The sequence below is a fragment of the Oncorhynchus kisutch genome, linkage group LG12 (genome assembly GCF_002021735.2).
Source record: "Oncorhynchus kisutch isolate 150728-3 linkage group LG12, Okis_V2, whole genome shotgun sequence".
NCBI classification, from domain to species: domain Eukaryota; kingdom Metazoa; phylum Chordata; class Actinopteri; order Salmoniformes; family Salmonidae; genus Oncorhynchus; species Oncorhynchus kisutch.
In genome coordinates, this window is record NC_034185.2 from 58,533,727 (window position 1) to 58,560,101 (window position 26,375).

The 26,375-nt window shown below is 42.5% G+C and overlaps 2 protein-coding genes across 3 annotated transcripts in view; one reads left to right on the top strand and one right to left on the bottom strand.

Annotated features, from left to right (window-relative positions):
• LOC109887370 (RING finger protein 150) overlaps nt 1–10,086 on the bottom strand; it is a 33,332-nt gene extending 23,246 nt beyond the window's left edge. Inside the window, exon 1 of the mRNA XM_031837938.1 lies at nt 9,323–10,086. Within this exon, the coding sequence (XP_031693798.1) occupies nt 9,323–9,779 (457 nt within the window). The 5' untranslated portion in view covers nt 9,780–10,086. The remainder of the gene's footprint in view (nt 1–9,322) is intronic.
• A 7,206-nt stretch (nt 10,087–17,292) lies between these two features.
• The window catches only part of LOC109882294 (TBC1 domain family member 9), a 28,400-nt gene continuing 19,317 nt past the window's right edge, over nt 17,293–26,375 (top strand). Inside the window, exons 1-3 of one of the 2 annotated variants that reach the window (XM_031837940.1) lie at nt 17,293–17,346; nt 18,116–18,252; nt 25,894–26,004. In XM_031837940.1, the coding sequence (XP_031693800.1) occupies nt 18,132–18,252; nt 25,894–26,004 (232 nt within the window). In that variant the 5' untranslated portion in view covers nt 17,293–17,346; nt 18,116–18,131. Of the gene's footprint in view, nt 17,803–18,115; nt 18,253–25,893; nt 26,005–26,375 lie in introns of both variants that reach the window. The other variant, XM_031837939.1, reaches the window with a different exon arrangement.

A 26,375-nucleotide genomic window follows, 5' to 3' on the forward strand; every position in this document is an offset into this window, starting at 1 on the left:
TTTGGCCACAGAGGATCATTAGCTTCATTAAAAACATATAAGCTGTGGATCCTCGTAAAACTGACCATCCTACCGATTATTGACTTCGGCGATGTCATTTACAAAATAGCCTCCAACACTCTACTCAGCAAATTGGATGCAGTCTATCACAGTGCCATCCGTTTTGTCACCAAAGCCTCATATACTACCCACCATTGCGACCTGTATGCTCTCGTTGGCTGGCCCTCGCTTCATATTCGTCACCAAACCCACTGGCTCCAGGTCATCTATAAGTCTTTGCTAGGTAGAGCCCCGCCTTATCTCAGCTCACTGGTCACCATAGCAGCACCCACCCGTAGCATGCACTCCAGCAGGTATATTTCACTGGTCACCCCCAAAGCCAATTCCTCCTTTGGCCACCTTTCCTTCCAGTTCTCTGCTGCCAATGACTGGAACGAATTGCAAAAATCGCTGAAGCTGGAGACTCCTATCTCCCTCTCTAACTTTAAGCACCAGCTGTCAAATTAGCTCACATATCATTGCACCTGAACATAGCCCATCTGTAAATAGCCCATCCAACTACCTCATCCCCATACTGTTATTTATTTTTTGCTCCTTTGCACCCCAGTATCTCTACTTGCACAATCATATTCTGCACATCTATCACTCCAGTGTTTAATTGCAAAATGGTAATTATTTCGCCACTATGGCCTATTTATTGCCTTACCTCACCTCATTTGCACACACTGTATATAGACTTTTCTATTGTGTTATTGACTGTATGTTTGTTTATGTGTAACTCTGTGTTGTTGCTTGTGTCGCCCTGCTTTGCTTTATCTTGGCCAGGTTGCAGTTGTAAATGAGAACTTGTTCTCAACTGGCCTACCTGGTTAAATAAAGGTTAAATAAAAATGTAAAAAACGCATTGCCTACAGTCAGAAGGCGCCGCAATTTGGACAGCGCACCTGGCAAATAGCCACATAGATGATTGTTGAGTTGCGAATGTCAGTGAAAAGTAGAACCCCAGCCAGGCATATCGCAATATTTCAAAATCCAATTGAAGGAAAACATCATTTGGAATGCAAATGTCTATTGCTGTAAAGAAAAGACAATGAAAAGACTAATCTGTCTTTTAGTTATCAAAATTCTCAATTTAATTGAGTGAACAGTATAGCCTTTCTTCTTAGCACCAGCCGAAAGTTTCAGTCATATTCCTGGTGAGTGCGCATATTCACTCTTTCATGGTTGGGTATGTGCTACTTGAAAGTTTGTTTTTGGACAATAATTTCCTCCTCCAGGTTAGATGAACGTCATAATTGTATGTGTCTACCCTTCTCATAGGACGATTAGATGGATCAGACAACATCATTTTAATTGATCTGTTTGTCAGTGTCAGCAGAGTAGGCTACTCTGTCATTTTTGTCGTACTAAAAAAATATTCTGCTATTGTCTCCAGTCATATAAAGTGTAGTAGAATTGCATGACATGTGTTCATAAAAGGCCATGATGTTCCTGTGTAAAGAAAGAAGAAACGTATCTGATATAGCCTACAGCCATGCATTCAATGATTAAGTTATATTATTAGCCTAAATTACAACTATCCAATCAACTCATCACATTTGGAATAGTAGGCTATTTTACATAAGTCTGCAAATATGATGATGCATGGAATGATTTATTATAAAAGGTGCATTTTTTCAGGTGAAAATTTGCTTCCCCAAACTTGAAACTCACACTCCGCCTATGGGATACGGCATGCTAATTTTCATTGGCAGGGTTGCATGACTCACATCTGTACGGGTCTAACAGTGAGAATAGGTCAAATTAGAGTGGGTGAAAGAGGGTGGTCAAAAGACAGGGAAGAGATGGAGGAGACAGAATTACAACTCGTTTCTCTGTACTCTCGGTCGGTCGCCATAGCGCCCAGTTTCATGACGCGGTCCTGGAAATAAACCTCGAGGTATGTGTGTGTGACGCAGGGACTGATCCCCCATGGACAGCACACATTTCATATGGGAAAGGCGCAATGCATTATTATGCTCACAAATCTCCATATGTAACTAGTTCGTCGTATACAGCCACAGGTTTATGGAGAGAAAGGAGAGCAGATCAATAGATCATCTACATAATAATAATCTTTACTAGCCCAACTCTTCGTATGGGTCCAAAAGATACAGTCTTTTGGACCCATACGAAGGGACTGATCCCCCATGGACAGCACACATTTCATATGGGAAAGGCGCAATGCATTATTATGCTCATAAATCTCCATATGTAACTAGTTCGTCGTATACAGCCACAGGTTTATGGAGAGAAAGGAGAGCAGATCAATAGATCATCTACATAATAATAATCTTTACTAGCCCAACTCTTCGTATGGGTCCAAAAGATACAGTCTTGAAGCTTTTTTCTCAAAGGCGTATCGTCTTGAAACGGAAGATAAAGGGCTACTGGCAAGGTGTGCTTTATTCGGCTTCAGATGGCCTAATTGTTTCCAAAAAACTAAAACGACTAGACTAAATCTAATAATACACAGTGGTCTAATGAAATAAGCGCATCAGGAACGAAGAGCTCCGGAGCCAATGTCCTGGCATAGACGGGGCCTAAATCACATTGTGACGTAACAGTGCACAATGGGTAGTAGGCCGGAGGCTACTGTGTTACCCTGCATATAGGGTTTACACACAACAAGGCACAATGCATTAGGTCCAAGGACGTCACATATAGGCCTATATGCAAACAAGCGCGCGCACACACACACAGTTGGCTGAATTAGCAACGAGCATTGCAGCAGCAACTGTTAAGGTTAGCCACTCCTAATGCAATCAGCGGCAGAATCACCGACAGAAAAACAAGGCTGTGTGTGCACGGTAAACAGATCTCACCGCTGCTAATACTATTACGTTAACACTGAGCCCTACACCCTGACAAACGCTACACAGCTTTAAAAAAAACAATGGGCTTGCTAACCTAACCAGATACCCCTCAACTGATGAATAAAAAAAACGATCTGGACATGAGGTCACAATCCAACATGGATGCCAAAAGATTAGTAGCAACACATGGCCTCAAGGAGTGGATTAAATTCTTCACCTCTATGAGCCTCGAGAACAATATGGCCATGGTAAGGGAACACATTGACAAAGTTCTACATCTGCAAAGCTGCTTTTGCACACTGGCCATGCTTCAGCTGTTAAGTATGAGATCTTAAGTAGGTAGTGCAGAGTAGAATCAAGGTTTTAGCCATCTTTACCATCTGGGCAGGATTTTGGATTACATAGACTGGTCCCTGATCTGTTTGTGCTGTCTTGCCAACTCCTATGGTCATAGTCACGTCAATAACCACAGGAGTTAGCAAGACACAACAAACAGATCTTGGACCAGGCTAGAAATTACAACCCAGATGAAGGAGACAAGAATACAGACACAAAGATATTCCACAAGGGGCAAGATGTTATACACATTTTATCATTACTGTCTGCAAGTAGTTGGCGAATCAATTTCATTTAGAAAGAGAGAAAGAACAAGAAAACGGAAATAGCTGCTTCTAAAAATCAAAGCAGTGTGTAATATCAACCGATGGCCCGACAGAGGCTGAACTGGACCAAAATCTCTCCTCTTTGTGGACACCCTTTAGCAAGAATGGTGCATAATCAGCCACGATGGTGGATAATAAGCCAGGATGGTGCATAATCAGCCACGATGGTGCATAATCAACCACGATGGTGCATAATCAACCATGATGGTGCATAATCAACCATGATGGTGCATAATCAACCATGATGGTGCATAATAAGGCAAGCCAGGTGGAATAGAGAGCGATTGAGCTTTTTAGAGTTGATTTTTAGAGGAAGGGCGCTAACCTGTTTATTGCTGCTGAGGATGAGCTTTTGCTAGCAGCCTTGAGGGCAGCATAACCTGCTGTGTAGTGGATAATAGTATTTGGTTAGCTGTAATTAAACAGCACAAATCCTTATTCAATATCAACGGTGTTAGTCTGTCCAGCGAAAATGTGCATAAAAATATAAAATAATTCATACATGTAGCCACTGAAATTTGCATAGCCAAAATGGCCGACAAAACAACGGCCTAAAAAACCATGGTCAGGCAGAGGGAGGGAGCCACGTACAGAAATCTAGTGATTAATTCCAGCTCTCAGAAAATGTCCTCCACATGCTCATTGCTCTCCCTCCATATAAAAGCCAGACTGCAAATGTCTAGTCTTTCATAAAGATCAGCCCTGATAGGATTCATGTGTCCTGTCCACATAGAGGTCTGAGTGTTCTCATACAAAAAGGCCTTGTATGCGTTCTTTGTCACAGGTGGGGCCAACCTAATTAAGATGAGAGAGAGAGAGAACGAGATTCTTGGCTCTCGGTTACCCTGGCCGATACACAGTCCACTTCTGTTGGCACTTCCTCTCGCTTTCTTTTAGTCCCCCTTTCCCTCATCATTGCTCCCCCCCCCCTGTCTGTTCGTTTCAGGGCTGGGAGTATGAGTCTTAGCAGCCCCAGAAATAGCACAGTCTCCTCTTTTCCGTAGGTACCCAGGGACTGCTGGCCCGCTGTACCCTCTCAGCAGGAAGGGTGTGTGTGGTGTGGTTCGTATCCACATGCTTCCCAGACAAAATAGTTAGGAAGAGTTAGTGCATATATAATGCCGACTTTTTGTGACGTTTTGGTTCACTTCAGTTGTTCAGGCATACAATTTTTTGCCGAAGTCAGTAGCCGAAGTCTACGCCCCTTTGTCGGTGATTGGTCAATAATAGGGTTTCTTCAGTAAAGTGTTTTTCATGCAAAAAAAATAAAAATAAGAGACAAATACTACAAACATCTTAGTTAGATGTAAAATTGCAAGACTAAGATCCCCTCAGCAAAAAACTTCAAAATGAATAACAGATTTCTTGAGTTATTTTAGATTAATTTAACTATTTTGAAGAAGTGTATACTGGCTACGGCGTCTCAAAATGGACCAACAATACCATCGATGTTTTTTGAAATTTTTCAAGCAAGGGTCTTTTAAGGGAGTATACAAGCACACTTGTTCGGTTCACCTAGCCGAGCTGAAGAATGCTGATGCCTTAACAGACACATCTCCTGGGCTGTGCCAGCCAAGCAGGGAGGGACCCAATGGGGGTCTCAGAGAGCTCGCCAGGGGTGGCCACCCACCCCCCGAACCCCTCTCCTCGGCTGGCCCCATGTGTCTGAGGCATCTGGTAGGGCCTTCCATCATCTCTCCTCACTTCCCCATTAGAAGCCAGCATGCACCTGTCCAGTCCAGGAGATGATGCAGATAGGGCTTGGAATCTGTCAAGAGACTGCCAGTGAATGTGAACAAAGGGGTTTATATGAATGTAATTACCCGTTTTGGTCCACATGGCGTAATCCTCAGTTAAAAGAAGGCAAAACGTCAGCAATGGTAACCATTCCATTGATGCCAACCCTCATGCAACCCGATCACCTGCACAGCTTGGATGCCCATACAGACAGACGCCACTCTGTATTGGTTGGAGGAGGTGTGTCAGTGCTTTTGCAGCAGGCTAATGCAGTTTGGCAGCGTGCTAATAGGGTGATAGGTTATGCACTACCTGCCAGCCCATTGTGAAGGAGGGTGCTACATTTTACAGCACGTCGTCAAACCAGTCGCACAGTCAGGTTGTGTTAAGACACAGACATGGTTCGTTTAGTTTCAATCCATTAACATGATCTGTCTCAGTAAACAGAGCTACAGTAAAGACAAAGGAGTGTAGCCGAGCTCAAAACGCATGTGGGCAACCATACACACACACACACACACGTCAGTCATTCGATGCATTCGAAAAGTATTCAGACCCCTTGACTTTTTCAGAATGTTGTTACATTACAGCCTTATTCTAAAATGGATTTTTTTTTTTTAATTCCCCCTCAACAATCTAAACACAATACACCAAAATGACAAAGCAAAAACAGGTTTAGAATTTTTGCAAATTTATATTTGAAAAAAACTGAAATATCACATTTACATAAGTATTCAGACCCTTTATTCAGTACTTTATGAAGCATTTTTGGCAGCGATTAAAGCCTCAAGTCTTCTTGGGTTTGACGCTACAAGTTCAGCACACCTGTATTTGGGGAGTTTTTCCCCCATTCCTCTCTGCAGATCCTCTCAAGCTCTGTCAGGTTGGATGGGGAGCGTCGCTGCACAGTTATTTTCAGGTATCTCCAGAGATGTTCGATCAGGCTAAAGTCCGGGCCCTGGCTGGGCCACTCAGGGACAATCAGAGACTTGTCCCAAAGTCACTCCTGCATTGTCTTGGCTGTGTGCTTAGGGTCATTGTCCTGATGGAAGGTGAACCTTCACCCCAGGCTGAGGTCCTGAGCACTCTGGAGCAGGTTTTCATCAAGGATCTCTCTGTACTTTACTCCATTTGTCTTTGCCTCAATCTTGACTAGTCTCTCTGTCCCTGCCGCTGAAAAGCATCCCCACAGCATGATGCTGCCACCACCATGCTTCCCCGTAGGGATGGTGCCAGGTTTCCTCCAGACGTGACGCTTGGCATTCAGGCCAAATAGTTCAATCTTGGTTTCATCAGACCAGAGAACCTTGTCATTTGCCTTTTATTGAGGAGTGGCTTCCGTCTGGCCCCTCTACCATAAAGGCTTGATTGGTGGAGTGATGCAGAGATGGTTGTCCTTCTGGAAGGTTCTCTCATCTCCAGAGGAACTCTAGAGCTCTGTCAAGGCCCTTCTCCCCTGATTGCTCAGTTTGGCCAGGTGGCTAGCTCTAGGAAGAGTCTTGGTGTTTCCAAACTTCTTACATTTAAAAATTATGGAGGCCACTGTGTTCTTGGGGACCTTCAATGCTGCAGACATGTGTTGGTACCCTTCCCCAGATCTGTGCCTCAACACAATCCTGTCTTGGAGCTCTATGTAAATTCCTTGTGGCTCATGGCTTGGTTTTTGCTCTGACATGCACTGTCAACTGTGGAACCATATATTGACAGGTGTGTGCCTTTAAAGCATGTCCAATCAATTGAATTTACAACAGGTGGACTCCAATGAAGATGTAGAAACATCTCAAGGATGATCAATTGTTGTAATTGTCATTATTACAAATTTATTTTATTTTATTTTTTTACATTTTAAATTTAAATTTTAAAACTTTTATTTGTTTTTTTAAAAATCAAACGATTAATCGGTATTGGTCCTCCAATAATCGGTATCGGCGTTGAAAAATCATAGTCGGTCGACCTCTAGTATGGATCATGGATAGAGAGGAGAGGAGGGTGTTTTGTGTAGGACTCATAAGATGCTCAAACCCTAGGTTTCTCCTAAGAGCTTTTCCTTTGCAACGATGGTACAAGAGTTTAGAGTGGCCAGAGCCCACCACCAAATTGTCACTTGCAGAGCTAGGGTGGCCTAACCAGCCTAGATAGGAAAATTGGCAGCCAGTTAACAGAAAAAACTGGTGTTAACACCTTCACTGCTGGCTCCACTATTGGACCCGGACCAGACGGAAACACCTTCGACTGAGGGATAACAACTGATTAAAATGTCCATTGGATGTGCTTGGGGGGAAATGGCTGACTCAGATATTCCCATGGACAGACTCTCCAAGCTGGCTCGTCTTAAACATGTCCACCCATCACTACGCTGTGATAGTTAAATTAAAAGCACGCCACGAAATCAGATGTCTAAGAAAAGTTGTCATAGTAACCGCCACTTTCTGTAGATGTTCAAGCCAAGGCTAAACAGAGATGACTCAATTAGTAAATTTTGGGTTTGAAATCGTAACTGTGCTAAATCCTTCTTTCATTAATATTAATTTGAATTAGTCTGTCGACCCCATTAATACACAAAGTGTATTTATGGTACTTCAGTGTCACCATTGAATTGGGTAGGTTTTACGAAAACAAACACTCACACGGGGCGGCAGGGTAGCCTAGTGGTTAGAGTGTTGGACTGGTAACCGGAAGGTTGCAAGTTCAAACCCCCGAGCTGACAAGGTACAAATCTGTCTTTCTGCCCCTGAACAGGCAGTTAACCCACTAAACAGAGATGACTCAAATAGGCCGTCATTGAAAATAAGAATTTGTTCTTAACTGACTTGCCTAGTTAAATAAAGGTTAAAAAAAAATGCACACACACTAAGTTGACAGAAGCTGTACCGGGGTGGCAGGGTAGCCTAGTGATTGGACTAGTAACCGGAAGGTTGCAAGTTCAAATCCCAGGTACAACAGGCAGTTAACCCAGGCAGTTAACCCACTAGGCCGTCATTGAAAATAAGAATGTGTTCTTAGTTAAATAAAGGTAAAATATGGATTGCCATTTGGATCTCTTGCAAAGCAGTTTTACAACCCCAAAATTTAAATCATTTTGGGTTTGAAATCGTAACTGTGCTAAATACTTCTTTCATTAATATTTATGTCCACCCAAAACTAAAATCCTCCTACTTCCTGTCCCCCCTCTGTCCTTGATTCTTTCCTACATGGCTCAGGGTGAGAGCAGGAGAGACAGGCTCTAAATTGTAAAAAACAAAATCTGTTTCTTCATCTGCACTGATTGGTACATACCTGACAAGTGAAAACAATAATGGTGGAAGCTCATCATGAGGCTGGCTTTCACCTGGTCAGTTGTCAGTGCTGAAGAAGGACAGGGAGCGAAGTGAGGTCAGATGTTGATGCGGTCAAGAATGAGCCGGAGAGAGAAATTACAGGAGAACTCTTTAGCTTACCCAACAGCCTCAGCCTGGTCTGAGCCAGTACCATGCCAACCCCTGACTCAACATTTGGCCCAGTTCAGAATCAGCGAGAATTAGATATGCATTCAAATTAGATATAGGCTAAAATGTATAGGGAATGTGTAGGATATCAGAGCTTGACTGATGATCTATCCCAATGCAGTCAGGGAAACATGCATCAATAGTCTATACAAGCTGGGTGGATACAACTCCCAGAGGGTCATGGTGAGTTCATGCATGGGCTATGCAGCATAATATCAACATATATATTTTACACAAGTGGCCCATTCCCTTAACAAGTAGGCCTGCAATCCAAAATCTAGTTTTGTGGACAATGTGCTTCAAATGAACAATGTGCTTCTTTGTTGATTAGTTCAATATATAATAGTGAGTTTGACAGTTTTGAGCTTGTGGCTTACTGACATGATTGCATTGCCAGTATTCAACAGCCTAAAACAGTGTGCCATTGCCATAACGACATGATAAGAGGGCAGAGCACTTGTAAACTGTCACCAAGTCACAACAGTGACAAGTACAGTGTCTCATACAAGTGATAGAGTGCATCGCATACAGTCATGTACGATTGATGAGTATGATGCATTTCTCCCCCGAAAGTGTAGTTTACCTTGATGAGGCATTGTTATGGTATCGTTGATATTAGTGGAGCCCGCGTTATAAATTATGACTGCAGATGCGTTGTGGAGTGCAGCGACGTTGCGAATTTTATCTCTGAATGTACAATTCCCCGCAGCTATCAACGCCATCCAAGCATTGTTTTGATAAGGCAGGGGATACTTAGCGTTCGGGTCGCAAGCTTGTCTCTCTTGCAAAAGCAAAGGCATCAACACTTGCCCTCTTGCTTCTTTCTTGGGGGAGTGCTCGCCATATCTTCCACACTCAGTCTTCTCTGTTTTGATTTCTGAAGTCACGGGATCCACATAAGTAATGTTGACAAACGCGGTGTACCATTCTTCTTTCTCCGCCACCGTAAAGTCCAGGCACAGCAAATGCACGAAGCAAAAGGATAGCAGCCATGTTGAGAGAGCTAGACTGCGGCAGGCTTGGATGAGGGACATTGCCATGTTCAGTCCGAGGATATAGCGAATGTTTCCCTCTCCACCAAGCCTAAAAGCTGCCTCTCGCTGGTAGCCTCCCCCTTTCCAAGCTCGACGACTACGATTTCGGACTACCCTGAAGTTGAAATACTTGAAAAGTGATGTAGCAAACCAACTGGTTAAAGGTAGCTTCTGGCTGTTGACAGAAATGTTTTTAAACAGTTGGTTGTAAGGCGTGCTTCTCCACCCTGCCTACTGCTACCTAAGCGACTGGCCTGCAATGTTGTTGTCAGTCAGCTGTGCGCCCTGGACAAGCTTTCTCAACATGTGACTTGGGCGGGGATCACGAATATAATCGAACCTGTCCCCCATAATAAAGGCTAGTGTTCGCCTATACAGGGATCGGCAATAGGCGACCGCGGATTATTTATTTTCGCCCACCAAAGTTGTTAGTAAAAAAAACAAATATATATACACTACCGGTCAAACGTTTTTAGAACACCTACTCATTCAATATTTGTTTCTTTATTTGGACTATTTTCTACATTGCATAATAATAGGGAAGACATCAATTAGAGCTTAATATTGTCAAGACACATTGCAGAAAAATAACATGATCATAGCTGTGGGTCTGTGACCTGTAATCGATTAAACATTGCCCTCTGCTGGGTAAATATTGGGATTACATATTGCAAGCAGTTCTTCAAGTTGACCTCAAGAGAGCACTGTATCCTACTACATGTCCATCATCATGCTAGCCTTTGGAAGAGAGAATACAGGATGAGTGCGTCATAGGCCCTATATACGTCCCAATTAATCACATTCTTTCCAATGAAAGGAAGTCTAGATAAATGCAGTCTAATAATAGTTTCACATGAACTCAAATCAAATGTTATTTGTCACACGCTTTGTAAACAACAGGTGTAGACCAACAGTGAAGCGCTTACTTACGGGCCCTTCACTTAGCAGCAATGCAGAAAGGAAGAAAATAGAGGAATAATAGAGAGTAAAACACATAATAATAAAACAAATAATACACAATGAGTAACGATATACCCGGGGTACTAGTACAGAGTCAATGTGCAGGGGTGCGAGGTAATTGAGGTAGATATGTACATATAACTAGGAATAAAGTGACATATAATAAACAATAGTATATACTACATGTACATACAGTTTGTGTGATAACCAGCTATAATTAGACCCAGGAACATGTACAATACACGACGAGGGCTAACAGATATCACACACACACAAACTGTGAATAAGAAACCCTGCTCTATGTATTTTAGTGTAAACAGCAACCCCATGAACAGAGACAGTATATTATTATATGCATTGAACTGTATTCTGGAAGGTTCAAGAAGTATTTCTAAGTGTCAAACTTATCATGTTAGGGCATCTGACCAGCCGGTGGGTCTACAGCAGTGTTGAGGTGGCTCTGGGTAAATCCACACTAGCATACCACCTGAATGCATGCCGAATATGGCTTCGTGCTAAGAGATATGTTAGTGTGGATATTGGAACCGAGCCATACAGTCTCAGGCTTGTTGCGTTGCCACTATTGATGTGTAACTATTCTGAACGCCCAAAATACAGCAAGTTATCAATATGAAGTTAGATTTGAACACAAGACTCGTAACAAACGTTTTATGAACAATGGAGAAATGTAGCCATAAAACAACATGTGCTTCTGTGAAAAATCTGATTGACCACATATTTCGTGAACACGTTTCTGGGTGAGGCTGGATAAAAGGGGGATCTGAGAATGACAGACTGTTGTTTAGTACAGTAGCCTACACACACACCATTGTGTTCATATGGACAGATGGAGATAGATACAGTAAACCTACATGAGGTCAGATGAGATGGTATATTTCCTCTAGAGAGTATTTTTGTACAGTAATAAGGTGACAGGTCGTTGCATTTCCACAGCACAGCCTTGGGAAGGGAGATTTCACTGGAAATAACTAGGCCATGTCTCCATCTAATCACTTTCCTTATCGTTTTGAAGTAGGAAACCTAAAGTATTTTATGCCATTGCCACCACATATGAAATGACCAAATCTATTCCATTTGATCTGGATTTGCCAAGACGTAAAACTATTGACGTAATCCTTTTGGATTCAATTCAACCAAACCCACAGTGCAGTATTTGTACAAGACCGTATGAATTTGTCCCTCAGTCAGTGGTCAGGTGCCTTGGTAATAGTAAACATATTGTGAAATATGTATCTCTTGCAGTAGCTGACAGCTAGCTGACATTCATTATGTTGGTATCAGAGACATGGGGGAACTTTAAGGAAATGACTCAGAACACAGAATGACACAGAACACATCAACACCAGCCATCTCATGATACTTTGTGGTGGTTACAGCACCTACACAAAATAACCACGTAATGTCAAAGTGCAATTATATATATATATATATTTTACTAATCAATTAAATATGAAAAGCTGAAATGTCTTGAGTCAATTAGTATTCAACCCCTTTCTTATGGTAAGCCTAAATAAGTTCAGGAATAAGAATGTGCTTAAGTCACAGAATACAGTAGGTTGCATGGACTCACTATGTGCAATAATAGTGTTTAATACTGTAGTGGGCTAAATCAGGGTTACAGTGATTATTGGTAGTCTTAAACAAATCTACATTGAAACAAAGTATATACCTCACAGACATGGTTATGGGCTTAAAAAAAAGTCACCTCTACCATGTCAGATATAGAGTTGATGTATTACATTTTGATTTTGCATCCCAATATTAGAATTTATATACATCACAGAAGACCGAAATATAACAATTCTGGAGAAACAATGTCATTTGTCTGTTTAAAAAATATATATATATTAATAAAACTATGAATCATATTAATAACATTCCACCCATGAGGCCAATAGGGTGCTTTGGTCATTGACTGCAGGAAAGGGCTACAATGATTTTTGAATGACTACCTAATCTCTGTACCACACACATACAATTATATGTAAGTTCCCTTAGTTGAACAGTGAATTTCAAACACAGCGCATGCACGCTGACACGGTCACCAGTTGTACAGTGTTTCCTCCGGCACATTGGTGCGGCTGGCTTCCGGGTTAAGCGAGCAGTGTGTCAAGAAACAGCGTGGCTTGGCAGGGTCGTGTTTCGGAGAATGCATGGCTCTCCACATTTGCCTCTCCCGAGTCCGTACGGGAGTTGCAGCGATGGGACAAGACTGTAACTACCAATTGGGTATCATGAAAAAGGGGTAAAAACGTTATAAATAAAGTTAAGCACAGACTAAATCCTAGAGGACAGCCTGGTTCAGTCTGCTTTCCAACAGACACTGGGAGACAAATTCACCTTTTGTCACATGTGCTCCCTCTCCGGCCTCTAGGTCACCAGGTTGCTCGTTATGTCGCACACCTGCCACCTTCGTTACGCGCATCTGCGCATCGTCAGACTCATCTGGACTCCATCACTTCCCTATATATCTCACTCCCTTTGGTTCCTTCCCCATGCGTCATTGTTTCGGTTTCTTGTTTTGTATTATGTGCCGTTTATTTTACTAAAACACTCACTCCCTGAACTTGGTTCCCGTCTCAGCGCACATTGTTACACACATTGTTACACATTCCCTCACCTAAGGGAAGCGGGAATGTGGGAAGGACTTCGTGTCCGGGAGCTGCTACAGGCTTGCATGCCTCAGACAGATCGCCAGGCTCCCCAGAAACAACAAAAAATGTCCATTAAAATAACATCAAATTGATCAGAAATACAGTGGAGACGTAAATTACTATTGTAGCTGGAAACGGCAGATTTTTTTATGGAATATCTACATAGGCGTACAGAGGCCCATTATCAGCAACCATCACTCCTGTGTTCTAATGGCACGTTGTGTTAGCTAATCCAAGTTTATCATTTTAAAAGGATAATTGATCATTAGAAAACCTGTTTGCAATTATGTTAGCACAGCTGAAAACTGTTGTTCTGGTTAAAGAAGCAATAAAACTGGCCTTCTTTGGACTAGTTGAGTATCTGGAGCATCAGCATTTGTGGGTTTGATTACAGACTCTAAATGGCCAGAAACAAATAGCTTTCTTCTGAAACACATCAGTCTATTCTTGTTCTGAAAAATGAAGGCTATTCCATGTGAGAAATTGCCAAGAAACTGAAGATCTCGTGCAACACTGTGTACTACTCCCTTCACAGAACAATGCAAACTGGTTCTAACCAGAATAGAAAGAGGAGTGGGAGGCCCCGGTGCACAACTGAGCAAGAGAACAAGTACATTAGAGTGTCTAGTTTGAGAAACAGACTCCTCACAAGTCCTCAACTGGCAATTTCATTAAATAGTACCCGCAAAACACCAGTCTCAATATCAACAGTGAAGAGGTGACCCCGGGATGGCCTTCTAGGCAGAGTTCCTCTGTCCGGGGTCTGTGGTCTTTTGCCCATCTTAATCTTTTATTTTTATTGGCCAGTCTGAGATAGGGCTTTTTCTTTGCAACTCTGCCTAGAAGGCCAGGAATTTTAATTAGGAATTTTCTATTACACTATCTTTACTTTTACAGAATTATGACAATTGGATACCTTTTCCACCACTGGTTAGAGGTAATAATACAGACAACAACAATAACACATCATCTTCAAACAGACCGACTGTTCTCCTCTGTCTTCAAGGCTTCACTATTCGACCCGTTTGATCTGCATGTGGTCTTCTCCATTTCTCAAAAGCCCCCTTCATTCCTTGAATGTGGAACGAATCTGTCAATGACTAAAAATAAACTGCCCTTTTTGATGTAGGTGTAGCATACACCAGTGGTGGAAAAAGTAGCACTTGTCAGACTTAAGTAAAAGTATAGATACCTTAATAGAAAGTTCCTCAATTAAAAGTGAAAGTCACCCAGTAAAAAACTACTTGAGTAAAAGTCTAAAACTATTTGGTTCTGAATATACTTAAGTATCAAAAGTAAATGTAATTGCTCAAATATACTTAAACATCAAAAGTCAAAGTATAAGTATAAATCATTTCAAATTCATTGTATTACGCAAAACAGGTGGCACCATTTTCTTGTTTTGAAAATGTAATGATAGCCAGAGGCGGATGACCACGTGTTCTCTTGATAAGTGCGTGAATTGGACAACTTTTCTGTTCTGCTAAGCGTTCAAAATGTAACGAGTACTTTTGGGTGTCAGGGAAAATTAATAGAGAAAAAAGTACATTATTTTCTGTAGGAATGTAGTGAAGTAAAAGTGAAAGTTGTCAAAAATAGAAATAGTTAAGTAAAGTACAGATACCCCAAAAACCTACTTAAGTAGTACTTTAAAGAATTTGTACTTAAGTACTTTACACCACTGCCTACACCCTAGAAATAGCCTAAATATGACATACCCTAACTATGCTATTCTGGGGTGCCCAGGTAGCCCAGCAGTTAAGAGTGTGGGGCCAGTAACTGAATGGTCTCTGGTTTGAATCCCGAGTCGGCAAGATGGAAAAATATGGTCTTCTGCCCTTGAGCAAGGCAGTTAAACAACAACTGCGTCGATGACATGGGATAAGGCAGCTCCTTGCATCTCTCTGATTTAGAGGGGTTGGGTAAAATGCAGAAGACACATTTGGGTTGAATGCATTCAGTTGTGCAGCTGACTAGGTTTCCTCCTTTCCTTATTCAGTTATATACTGAGGAAATCCTTACTTTAGGTGTTTTCTCCTTCAAGTAGTGTTTACCGTAGCACCACTGTCTTGATTGCGGGGTTTTGGCAGCTCACAACAGAACAAGGAGAGGAAAAGGAACATTTCCTTAGAATGGGAACCCTTGTTTCAGTTCTGCTTCTGTTTTTTTAAGGGAAGGACTGCTTCTAAAATGGGGATATGAGGATGTGTTAGATGCAAAGCTATGGAACAGATAGTTCTGTTTTGGTTCTGTGATGGTAAGAAAAGGCAGGGAGGAAGGCCCTACTGCCAAGCAGAAAGCAGCTCTCCACGATCAACTCAACCTTGAAGGGTTTAACTCGACTGGGACTGAGAGTGAAGCTTGAAAGCCTCAATCCCTGATGTCTGCCTGACAGTAAAAAAAACATTGAAGAAATCCCCATCTCTGTCAGGAGAGCTTGTCTCAGTAGGAGATGGAAGTCTAAGCCATTTAAACTGACAACTATTTCAGTAATGGGATGAAAAAATCTAACTAACTAGTTGGATTAGTTTAGACAAATGTGTTATTTATTTTTGTGCAGCATAACATTTAATCAACTCTACACATAAACCTAATCCAATTATGAATGAATTTGCCCCTCTGCCCACTAAATGGCAGAAAGGTAAGCCTCCCTTTAATCCTGCCCTAAATTTAAGGTGCTTTTGAGCGATATCAGAATAAAAGTTGAGGCTAAAAACACAAGAAGTTTTGCAGATGAAACAGGGTGAAACTAAGAGGGACTTTTCGATCTAGTGGAAGAGTATCTTTAGGAAAGAAAAGAGAACAGAGTAAACTTCAGTTGGAAATTGGATCTTGTGAACTCAATTACACGTATTTAGGGGGTCCCTTTGAGTCGGCATTATGTCAGTGGGTTTGTTTGTTAGTCCTAAATGTCAAGTTTCCATCCCCCAATTCTGTGGATGAAACTGTTCCTCCAGACTATGTACACAAACACTGACTGAACGGAGCCCCTGACATAGCCCCACTGTGGTTACTGGTGAATAGGTGGAGGGTAAAAACAAATAGTGCACTATGCACATCTGCTTGTCCCTACCTTCAGCCTCAGTCTAAACCGACAACAACAGAAAGTGTAGTGACATCGGTCTCGTCTCTGCAGCTCCGAATCCCTTTTACTTAATGTGGTCTGTCGAGAGAAAGTCAAGCAACCTCAGACAAGGTCTCCCACGCGTCGATGGAAGCTGTGAACCTTAAAGTGCAGTCAGTTCAGCGAAGCTAAACCCACACACACACACACACACACACACACACACACACACACACACACACACACACACACACACACACACACACACACACACACACACACACACACACACACACACACATATATATATATAAACAAGCACAGTTAAGTACAGGCCTTTAGCAGACCATGGACCACATACTGTATACGGAGAGACGTTGTGGAATATAAACCATTTCTCTCTCCATCAACTCCCACATATTTAGCACATATTTGTTTGTTGACACACAAGCATTTGTTGACTCATGTCTGACAGGTTTGTGGGTGTGTGGTGTTGAAGGAACTGATGTTTGAAACTGGATATGATTTTCGTGTACCTTTTCAGCCCTCTGACTAACTGGGAATTTACAAATTCAACGTTTTCATTCTTAAACACCCCCTTCTCAAGTTTTTAAGAAATCCCAAATGTGTGTGGCATGTCATTGTAAAACCCCTATAGACTACCCACTGGACATAGGTGTAAGTTATGGCAATTGTATTTGCTTATAAAATGGCTTTGATGATATTTGCATTAAAGAAAAAAGTACAGATGAAAGAAACCATGGAAACCATTACAATTGATCCACTAATTGGTAACAGGTGGCAAAAACAACAAATGCAAGAGAGAGAGAGCCGGCAGTGACAGCTTTGCTCCTGAAGACAGCTTCGACACCTGGTATTTGTAAACAGTAGCCAAGTCATATCGATGAACAACTTTAGTCATTTGAATTCATACTTTATTACCACGTAGGGCCTAGGCTATAATTATGCAACCACCTCCCACAAAGTTGACGTAACGATGTGGCCACTCTATGACGGGTGTTGTTGATACAGAGCTGTGCGGTAGCGGCGGTAGAGAGTGGGTTGCATTAAATGACATTGTTGTTCGATGAGGAGGCAGGCAGCATACATATATGTTGGATTAGTATGTTATAAATAGCCTAATGGATATAACGTGCTTGTGGGTACATTATTTAGCGTCCAACCATCGCTTATTCTGAAATATCTGGTGACCGATGAACGAGGACTCGTCGGCGGCATCGATATCTACCTGACAGCGGTTACAACACAGACAATAAACAACAAAGACCGAACCGAAGTGTCGCTCTCAGATCCATCCCTACAGAAATCTGTAAGATTCGGTTGTTTTAATGCGATACCCGCTTTATTGTGCCACCTAGTAATTGAGATCCACTGAGTGTATTGCACACAATTTTTGCATGATGTTTGGAGAGCGTATTTTATTTTTGCGTGTTTTTAGCGAATAAATAGGGTCTTTATGCTGTCATAGTTCTATACCTACACTGCAACCAAGTTGTCGTTGTCCAATTGTACGCGTTATTCGGTGGACCTGCATCGAGTCTCAGCCACTGGACAGACCGAATCAGCATTCCAGTTCATCTGACAGGCACCGCCTGAATCAACTGGATTTGATGTGCTTTTAGAATCAACTGGACGAGGATGTGGGTGCACCCTGAAGAGGTGTTGCAGGCGAGTGCGTTGTGGATAACCGAGCGAGCAAATCCCTATTTCATCCTCCAGAAACGCAAGGGCCACGGGGACGGCAGAGGAGGACTAGCGGGTGAGATACATATAACTGTCTATGCTCTGCGTCTCTCTCCCAGTCTCCAAATCATTGATTATTGTAGCCAAGCATAGCTCAACTCCACGAATGTTCCATCGTCGAGTTCAGATATACGTGGCTAGGATTATTTAACGCTATTACAGCTGGTGTGCAAGCAGTGCCAAGACAAATTATTGTCCCCTGGCTGGGTCTCTCGCTTGGTTTGGGAGATTATTCATGCCTCACGGATGTTTAGTGATGGAGAGAAGATTGCATGCCGTAGTGAGGGATTGGGGTCAGGTCACTCGGGTATCAAAGGGGTGACAATGGCATGAAGGGATGTAGACCTGTATGAATTAATAGACACGTGACCCTAATAGCCTCTACTACTATATTTTATTTATTTAACTAGGCATGTCAGTTAATAACAAATTCTTATTTTACAATGATTGCCAAACCCTCCCATAACCCGGATGACGCCCAGCGTGCCGCCCTATGGGACTCCCGATTACAGACGGTTGTGATACAGCCCGGGATCGAACCAGTGTCTGTAGTGACACCGCTAGCATTGAGATGCAGTGCCTTAGGCCGCTGTGTCACTCGGGAGCTACTATAACTAGACACATGCCGGTGTGATTTTATCTGAATGAGGTTTTAGGCTCAGAATAGTCATAGGGCCATTGTTGTACGTTAATGGACCTCCTCCTATAGAACTACATACAATGGAGCTAGTGGGCATTCAGCAGCTAATGTACCCTATTGATCAGCATCCCAAGATCTGGGCTATTTATGTAGGCCTTGTACTTTAGGTGATCCTGGAAAATTGGAACTAATATTGTTGCAAAGAGTAAGCCTTCTAAATACCCATTAAACCATTAATAAAACAAGGAAAGAAATGCATAGATTTGTTAAATAGATAATCATTGACTGTGCTTAGTTCACTCCAATTGTAATCTCATTAGGCTACTAGCTAGCTAACATAAGGCTGGACACATCTCCCCTGACAGGGAAGACAAATTCCAGCACTTGGGACCGTTAAAAGGCTCCAATAAATGGAAATGAACCTGTGATTGATTAGAGCCCAGCACGCCCAGAGAATGTTAAAATGGCTGGTGATGTGTCATTCCCCGTACTGAATTTTGAATGCCACCGAGACAACCCATACACAAGGAGACACGCAGAGCAAAGGCACACTCTTTCTTCCCGGCAGGAGTAGTACATGCTGAATCATCTCTCCCTCTCCTTTCTCTACTCATCTCCTCCTCTTCTACTTCACTCACTCCATCCAAATTTGTCCACAGTCACTAGGAGGACTGCTACATCAGGGAGGAGCAATAATTTTAGGACCATAGGTGGTGGCGACTGTGTCTACATCTGAAATGGTGCACTATTTCCTATGTAGTGCACTACTTTTGACCGGGGATCTGGTCAAAGGTAGTGCATTATGTAGGGAATAGGGTGCCATCCCAATCAGGCTGACCTGGATTCAGTCTGTCTGTTGAATTCATCGCAACTGAGAATCAAAAAATATGAAAATGGGTTACGAATGATGCTACCTTGTTAAAAAAAAAGTCTAGAACATGATCAGTTGAATTTCAGTCAGATTCACTATAGGCACAGTAGATTCAGTCCAAGTCTTTGACTCTGAGCCATAGAGATGACTCTGTATGGATATATCTATAGCCCTCTCTATACAGTATCTATGTATCCCTGCTTTGACTAGACTGGCCGTCGCAGTCATTCATGGTGGTTCAAAGAGAGTTGAACTGTGTGCTGCTGTCCTCTGTGCCAGTCAGTCAGTCACTCCCTCTTCAGTGTCAGCCAGCCAGTAATGAATATGACAAGGGGAGACAAAATGCCCTGCAAGTATCTCACTTCATTGGTCAGCAACAAGACATTTCTCAGACATTTTACTGAAGGACGGAGATATTATTTTTTCCCGCATGCCAGCGACGGAAAGTTAGCCCCCGAACCAACACTCTGCCTCTCCCTATTGTCTCGGGATAGCGACACAAAGCGTGTGGTGGTGATATGTGATGATGTCATTGTTATGTGAATACTGAGTGGACCGTGTGGCGTGCCAGTTGGCCTGCTGAGGAGAAGAGAGAGCCTGGGTACAATGACTGGCACTGCCCCGTAAACACCCCTTTTCAGCGGGCAGAGAAAGCCAAGCGAGCACCTGGTCCTCCTGGGGCATATGGAAGGGCACCAGGGCCAACGCTTTTTGATTTATAGACATATTTATGAGGCTACTTGATATGACGAAGAGTCAACATGATCATTTAATTGATTTATAGAGACTGAGAAACAGAAAATATAGTACAGTTTCATTATAGATGACTAGTTCCCCTAAAATCAATCTTAAGTCCTAAGATTTGAAAAATGTCAAGCTTCAATTGTGAAGTGTTGACGATGGTAATTTGGTAGATGCTTATTATTGTTCTATTTCCCACTTGTACAATTGTGTATTAATACGCATGTGAATTGGAAATGTTGGTTATGGCATATCCCCACTCTCCTTGAGACCCCCTCGGAGAGTGGTGTCTCTGCCAGGGTCTGCCATTATCTACAGCGACACTGGAGCAATTTGGGCTAAGTGCTTTGCTCAAGGGCACATGGGCAGATTGTTCACCTTGTCGGTTCGGGAGTTAGAACTAGCGACCTTTCGGGTGCTGGTCCCAATGCTCTAACCGCTAGGCTACCTTCCACCACAAATGTTGGATTGGAGCTTATTCACCTGATACTTTCAATGCAAAAAATAACACTATCCAAGGGACAATAAGCCAACCTATATTACCTAACATTTCACAATAGTGTGACATTTTGGAGTTGTTATGACCTGAAACTCTACTAGGCCTACATGTGTTGGGTGACTAACATCACGTAGACCTGATGACATCGCCCTCAATAGACACTTGGACTAGACTTCTAACCATCGACCTCTTTGACAATCGACTATTACCCACACAATCATCTGCTGCTTTACGTCACCTATCTATCTTATCTGGTGACCTCTGACCTGGAGGTACACATTGAGGCTTGGGAAAGAAGAAAAGGAATAACACTACAGCTGTGTTACAGGGGGTTAGGTTAGAGAAACATGACTTCAAATAACATGTATGGTGTTACTTCGTATCAGGTTCTTGTTATTTGAAACAATATTGATTCTCAGCCAGTGGGGTGATTAGGTGCTGTGTCAGTACTTGGGAGAATATAGACCAGTGTTTCCGCTGTAGTCATTTTGCTGTGGTGCTGCTCCACAGCAAAATCATTACTGCCACGTCCCAAAAAATATGGAACATGAGAAATATTTCTGCCAATGCTAGAACTGTCCACATTTACTTTTCCTCTGCAAACAAACAAGTCATGAATATAAAAATCGGGTAACCCCATAATAGAATTGTTTGTCTTTTATAGTCGGCTTGTTTTTCTGTGTTCTATGCAAGATAAATATTATTCTTGTGGCACATTCAAGTTACAAGTGCCATAAGGAGGGAAACATGCATTCTGACAAGCAGTCGATGCATGTGTATTTCTCAACTCCTAAATATGCACGAACTGCACCAGGCAGTTTTTAGTGCATGGGGGATATTTGGGATAAATGTAACACTGGTCAATTGTAGGATAGCTTTGAGGTAAAACACCACCCTACCTCAAGTACAGGCAGGGGGTGTGTTACCCTGGGTTACCCTACCAGGTAGCTAGCTCTACATTATATTCACTGTGTTTATGCATAATAACTAGTTAAAATAATTGGCTAATGATTAGCCAAATAGGGTAACTGCAGAGAGGCTGAAGCATGGGACTACCTATTTATTTGCTCTTCTCTGCATCAGTTGGGCTACAGGTGATAATGCTTATTGCTAATAGCATACCTGATAATATGGACCATGCATAGACTATATGCATTGTCCAATATGTCAAAATATTTTTTCCCAAATAATTTTACATGTGTTATTGTGCTAAATTCTGGATGTGGAAGTTATATTTTAGATGGTGTCAGGATAATTGTATTTTATGTTCATTTTTGGAGTAGAAAGTCCGTTTTTAATAAGTCACCAGTACTGAGCTTCTCAGTCCTCCGTAGGAGGGACAGGCAGGGAACCCAGACCCCCAAAGCAAGGGTGGGACCCTTCCTTCAATCCCCATCGGAACTTCCCCTCCACTGCTATACATTTTTCCAAATGAAACACTGAAATAGACCCAACAGAAAGCAGGGTGGAGACCGATGAAAAGGAGAGGAGAACCGTTTGCTTTTGCTCAAAGATGTTTTTTTTCCACTCGAGTGGAAAGTAGGAACTAGCCGTCTCAACTGAACAGAGAATGGAGCTTTTCTAAGTAACAATAGGCAGCCCAGCTTCTGACCTTGTTTCCTGGCTTCTCCAATCTATAAAAAGTCCAAAACATCACATGATGCTGGTCTGTTCTCCAGTCTACTGTATGTAGACTCGGGCTCGTTTCTTTCCATCCCCACCCACAACAAAGGAAGCATTTCTCATCATTGGAGCTTAGTTTCTCTACATCTTGTTTTTCTTTGGTCGTGTGTGTGTGTTAGTTACGCGTGGGGTGTTGAAAGTACATTCAAATGTATAGGAACATATAATCACAGACAATTGTGTGGTTTCCCAAAGTTCATGTTATGGATTAAAGGGTCAACACTAGGCTATAGGTCTGGGGTCCTTCTCTTCACCATTACTAAACACCACAGTACAGTAGCTCATGTTAACTCTTGTTATTATAGCATGGTGGAGGATCATGTGTTCTGAGGGGGAAAGTAGCCCTCTGATCAAAACAAGTAATATTGTCACAATGTAGGGTGCACTAATTCCTTCTTCATAAAATATCGTGCATACTAATCCTCTCCATTGCTGTTGATATCTTAACTGTGCAACTTATTTGGAGTGAGAGGTTTGAGCTGCAGGTTGCATGCAGTCTCAGAAGTCACAGGATGTTGTGGGTCTCACTCGTCAGTGGTCTCTTTTGTTGTGCTTGACACCTGTGCTTCCTGTGTTAACCCCTAACACACATCCCTGCAACACCGCTGGGATCAGGTCATGCCCTGCCTATCCAACTGAGAGGTGCTTCACAGATATTTGTTCAGTGTTCTGCAACTCCATGTCTTGAGGTAACCCCCATGGTTGCACATTTTGTTCCAGCCCAACTAGTCAACTCATCATGTTCTTAGCTGAATGTGGTGTCAGTGCTGGGCTAGACCAAAGATATGCAACCCTGGGGGTGCAGAACTGGACTTAACATTGTTCAACAGAAACAACCGATTGAAGTTTGAAACTGAAAATGTCCTTTTATGCCCACAACATGTTTGTCAGAAAGGCCCAGATCCTGTATCCTTGCATTAGCCAGCCCCAAGTAACAACAACAGCTTTGGTGTCTGTGCTAACCCTTTGAAATGGAGGCTAACACACAAACCTTTTGCATATCGGCCAAGCTGTTCTGTTCTCTCCCATCTAGTTTATTTTCTGTTTCCGTGATTTCGTACTGTAGCTCTGTGTTTGTTCTGCGTTGTCATTGCAGTTAACACTTAAAACAAATACATATAACTGTACAGTAACCTTATCAATGGTGACTAATGTGAAGATACAGTTGAAAGTGTGTCTGTTGGGTTTTGTGCAAATACAGGTATAGGCCTAGTTCAGATGGGAAATCTCAAGCCCTTACACCTGTCAGAACCGACGGCCATATTGTTTACGACCATCCAGTGTGAAACCTGAATTGCCCTAACTGCCTCTTAAAGGCCCACTCTGATATTTACAGCCATTTTTTATCATATTCAAATAATGTTAATGATATATTAATTATCTATTTGCCTTTAATCATTATTTAAGCACTTCTCATTGAATTCGTCCTAACCTTTTATTGCGCCCTGCATAGGATTAAAAGAGAGAGAACAGGAGGGAGAGAGAAATGGAGCCCCAGAGATGTAATTGTGTTCAGATGTCTTCATTAGAAAAGCTAGTGGAGATGAGTGGTGTCCCAGAAGTCCTCCAGCAGACATTATGTATGGAGGGAAGAATAAATGAGTGGTGTCCCAGAAGTCCTCCAGCAGACATTATGTATGGAGGGAAGAATAGATGAGTGGTGTCCCAGAAGTCCTCCAGCAGACATTATGTATAGAGTGAAGAATATCATCCAGACTGGCTGTTTTGGTTTCTCTTGCTCCCTTTCTGCATGTCTGTCTCTCTCCCTGTCTGTCTCTGCCCCCCTCTCTCCCCATATCGCTCTTTTCGTCTATCTCGGTCTGTGTGACTGGCAAGAAGCTGTCGTGGCAATGGTAAAATTCCCACACCGGGAATAAAGTTTCAGGGCGACTGTGGAATACGGCAGCCAAAAAGCTTCTTTCTATCAAAGGTTGAGTATGTTGGAAAAGGAGTGTCATTTCCACTCAAACTTTGATGACATGTTAGACCCCAAGGCATAAAAAAACGACAACAAAAGGCCTTTAGCAAGACTAGTGTATTCATCACTTCAGATGTTTTTCCTCCACGCTTTCTTTTTTTGGAATTGTGGTACCAGTTTCTTCTGATTTTATGATCTTGTGGTTTACAATAGACAGTAGCTAGACACTAGTCATGTATTATTACTGTATCAGAGATAAGAAGCATTAGGGTCATTTAACAACTCTTTAAAAGAGACGGGAGTTATTGGCTTCTTTCAGCTGTCATGAGTCCATAATATGTCCATCTATCTCTCCACTTCCCTCGTTCATTAGATGATAGGGAATTCATCCCTCGTTCATTAGATTATAGGGGATTTGTCCTTTTTATTCCAGGTGACTTTACTCTCACCTTCTTCTCTCCGCATCGATCTGTCACATGGGAAATCTGAGCTCTGTGCCATCTGCCCATCCACCCCACTTTTATACCAGATTCACACATTAGTGCCAACCAGAACCGTACTGTGCTGGCTGGGATATTTCTTCACTGTGTCTTTTCCAGCAACTATGGTGGATGTATAACCAGGCCAGCCCAGACCCCATCCACTAAATGTATCAGAGTAGGAGTGCTGATATAAGATCAGGTCCCCACCTGTCCATATAAACGCATCTAATTACGATCTAAAAGGCTAAACCGATCTGAGTTCAGCACTCCTACTCTGAGATGCTTTGTAGATTTACTCTGAGATGCTTTGTAGATACGGGCACAGTCCTGGTTTGTGTGGCTCAGTTTGGTCCTATAATATAAATTGGGCATGAAGCAGTCAGGACAGGAAAGCCACAGCTGCCCGTCAGCCCTAAATACACCTTCCTCCTCCCTCTATTTCATAAGTGGTGATCTCATAGCCAGAGGGCTCCATCAAGGGCCTTTCGAGGAGAGCATAAGTGGTCTAACAAGGGTTAATGTCCCAGAACGGTCTGCTGTCTCACATGGTGGAGGGGGCTGCTTTGTTACGTGTCCGAAATGGGCTAAAACAGAAACTCTTTTGTTGGGTTTTGCTTTGAAGTCATTTTTTTAGGGGGAGGATTCATGACTTGTTTGTATTTGCTTTTTAAGTTCTTGGATCACTGACAGGTTTTATTTTCCATCCTCAAGACAATCAATGCATTATCTATTCAACGTCCAAACAATGTTGTATAGACGATTATGATATTCCCACAGTGTCTCCCTCCCTAACCCACGGTATTCCCTGCTCCTCCCACTGCAGGTCTGTTGGTGGGAACACTGGACGTGGTGCTGGACTCCAGTGCTCGAGTGGCCCCCTACAGAATCCTTTACCAGACACCTGACTCCCTAATCTACTGGATCATTGCTCATGGTGTGTACTGTCTGTGTATAGTTCTCTCTCGCTCTTTCTTTCTCTCCCCCCTCCCACACAAGGCCCTCTCTTCCTGCACCATGTTCTCACTTCCTGCTAATGCCAAGCATCACGTCATGGCCCACTGCTCTTAAAGGGCTAGACTGGGGGGAAACGGATACCAGGAATGGGAATCGATGGTATGAGGGGCTGTCATGCTTTTTTTTAGTTTATTAGCTAGCATGGTAAATCTTACATTACATCTGCTGACTTCATCTGTTAACACTCTCTCTTTGCATGTTAAAGGGTTAACCACCCTAATGTCCTATATGGAAAAGCTAAAAGGTTAACTCAGGGCTATAAATGTAAGATACTGACACGATCTCAATCAA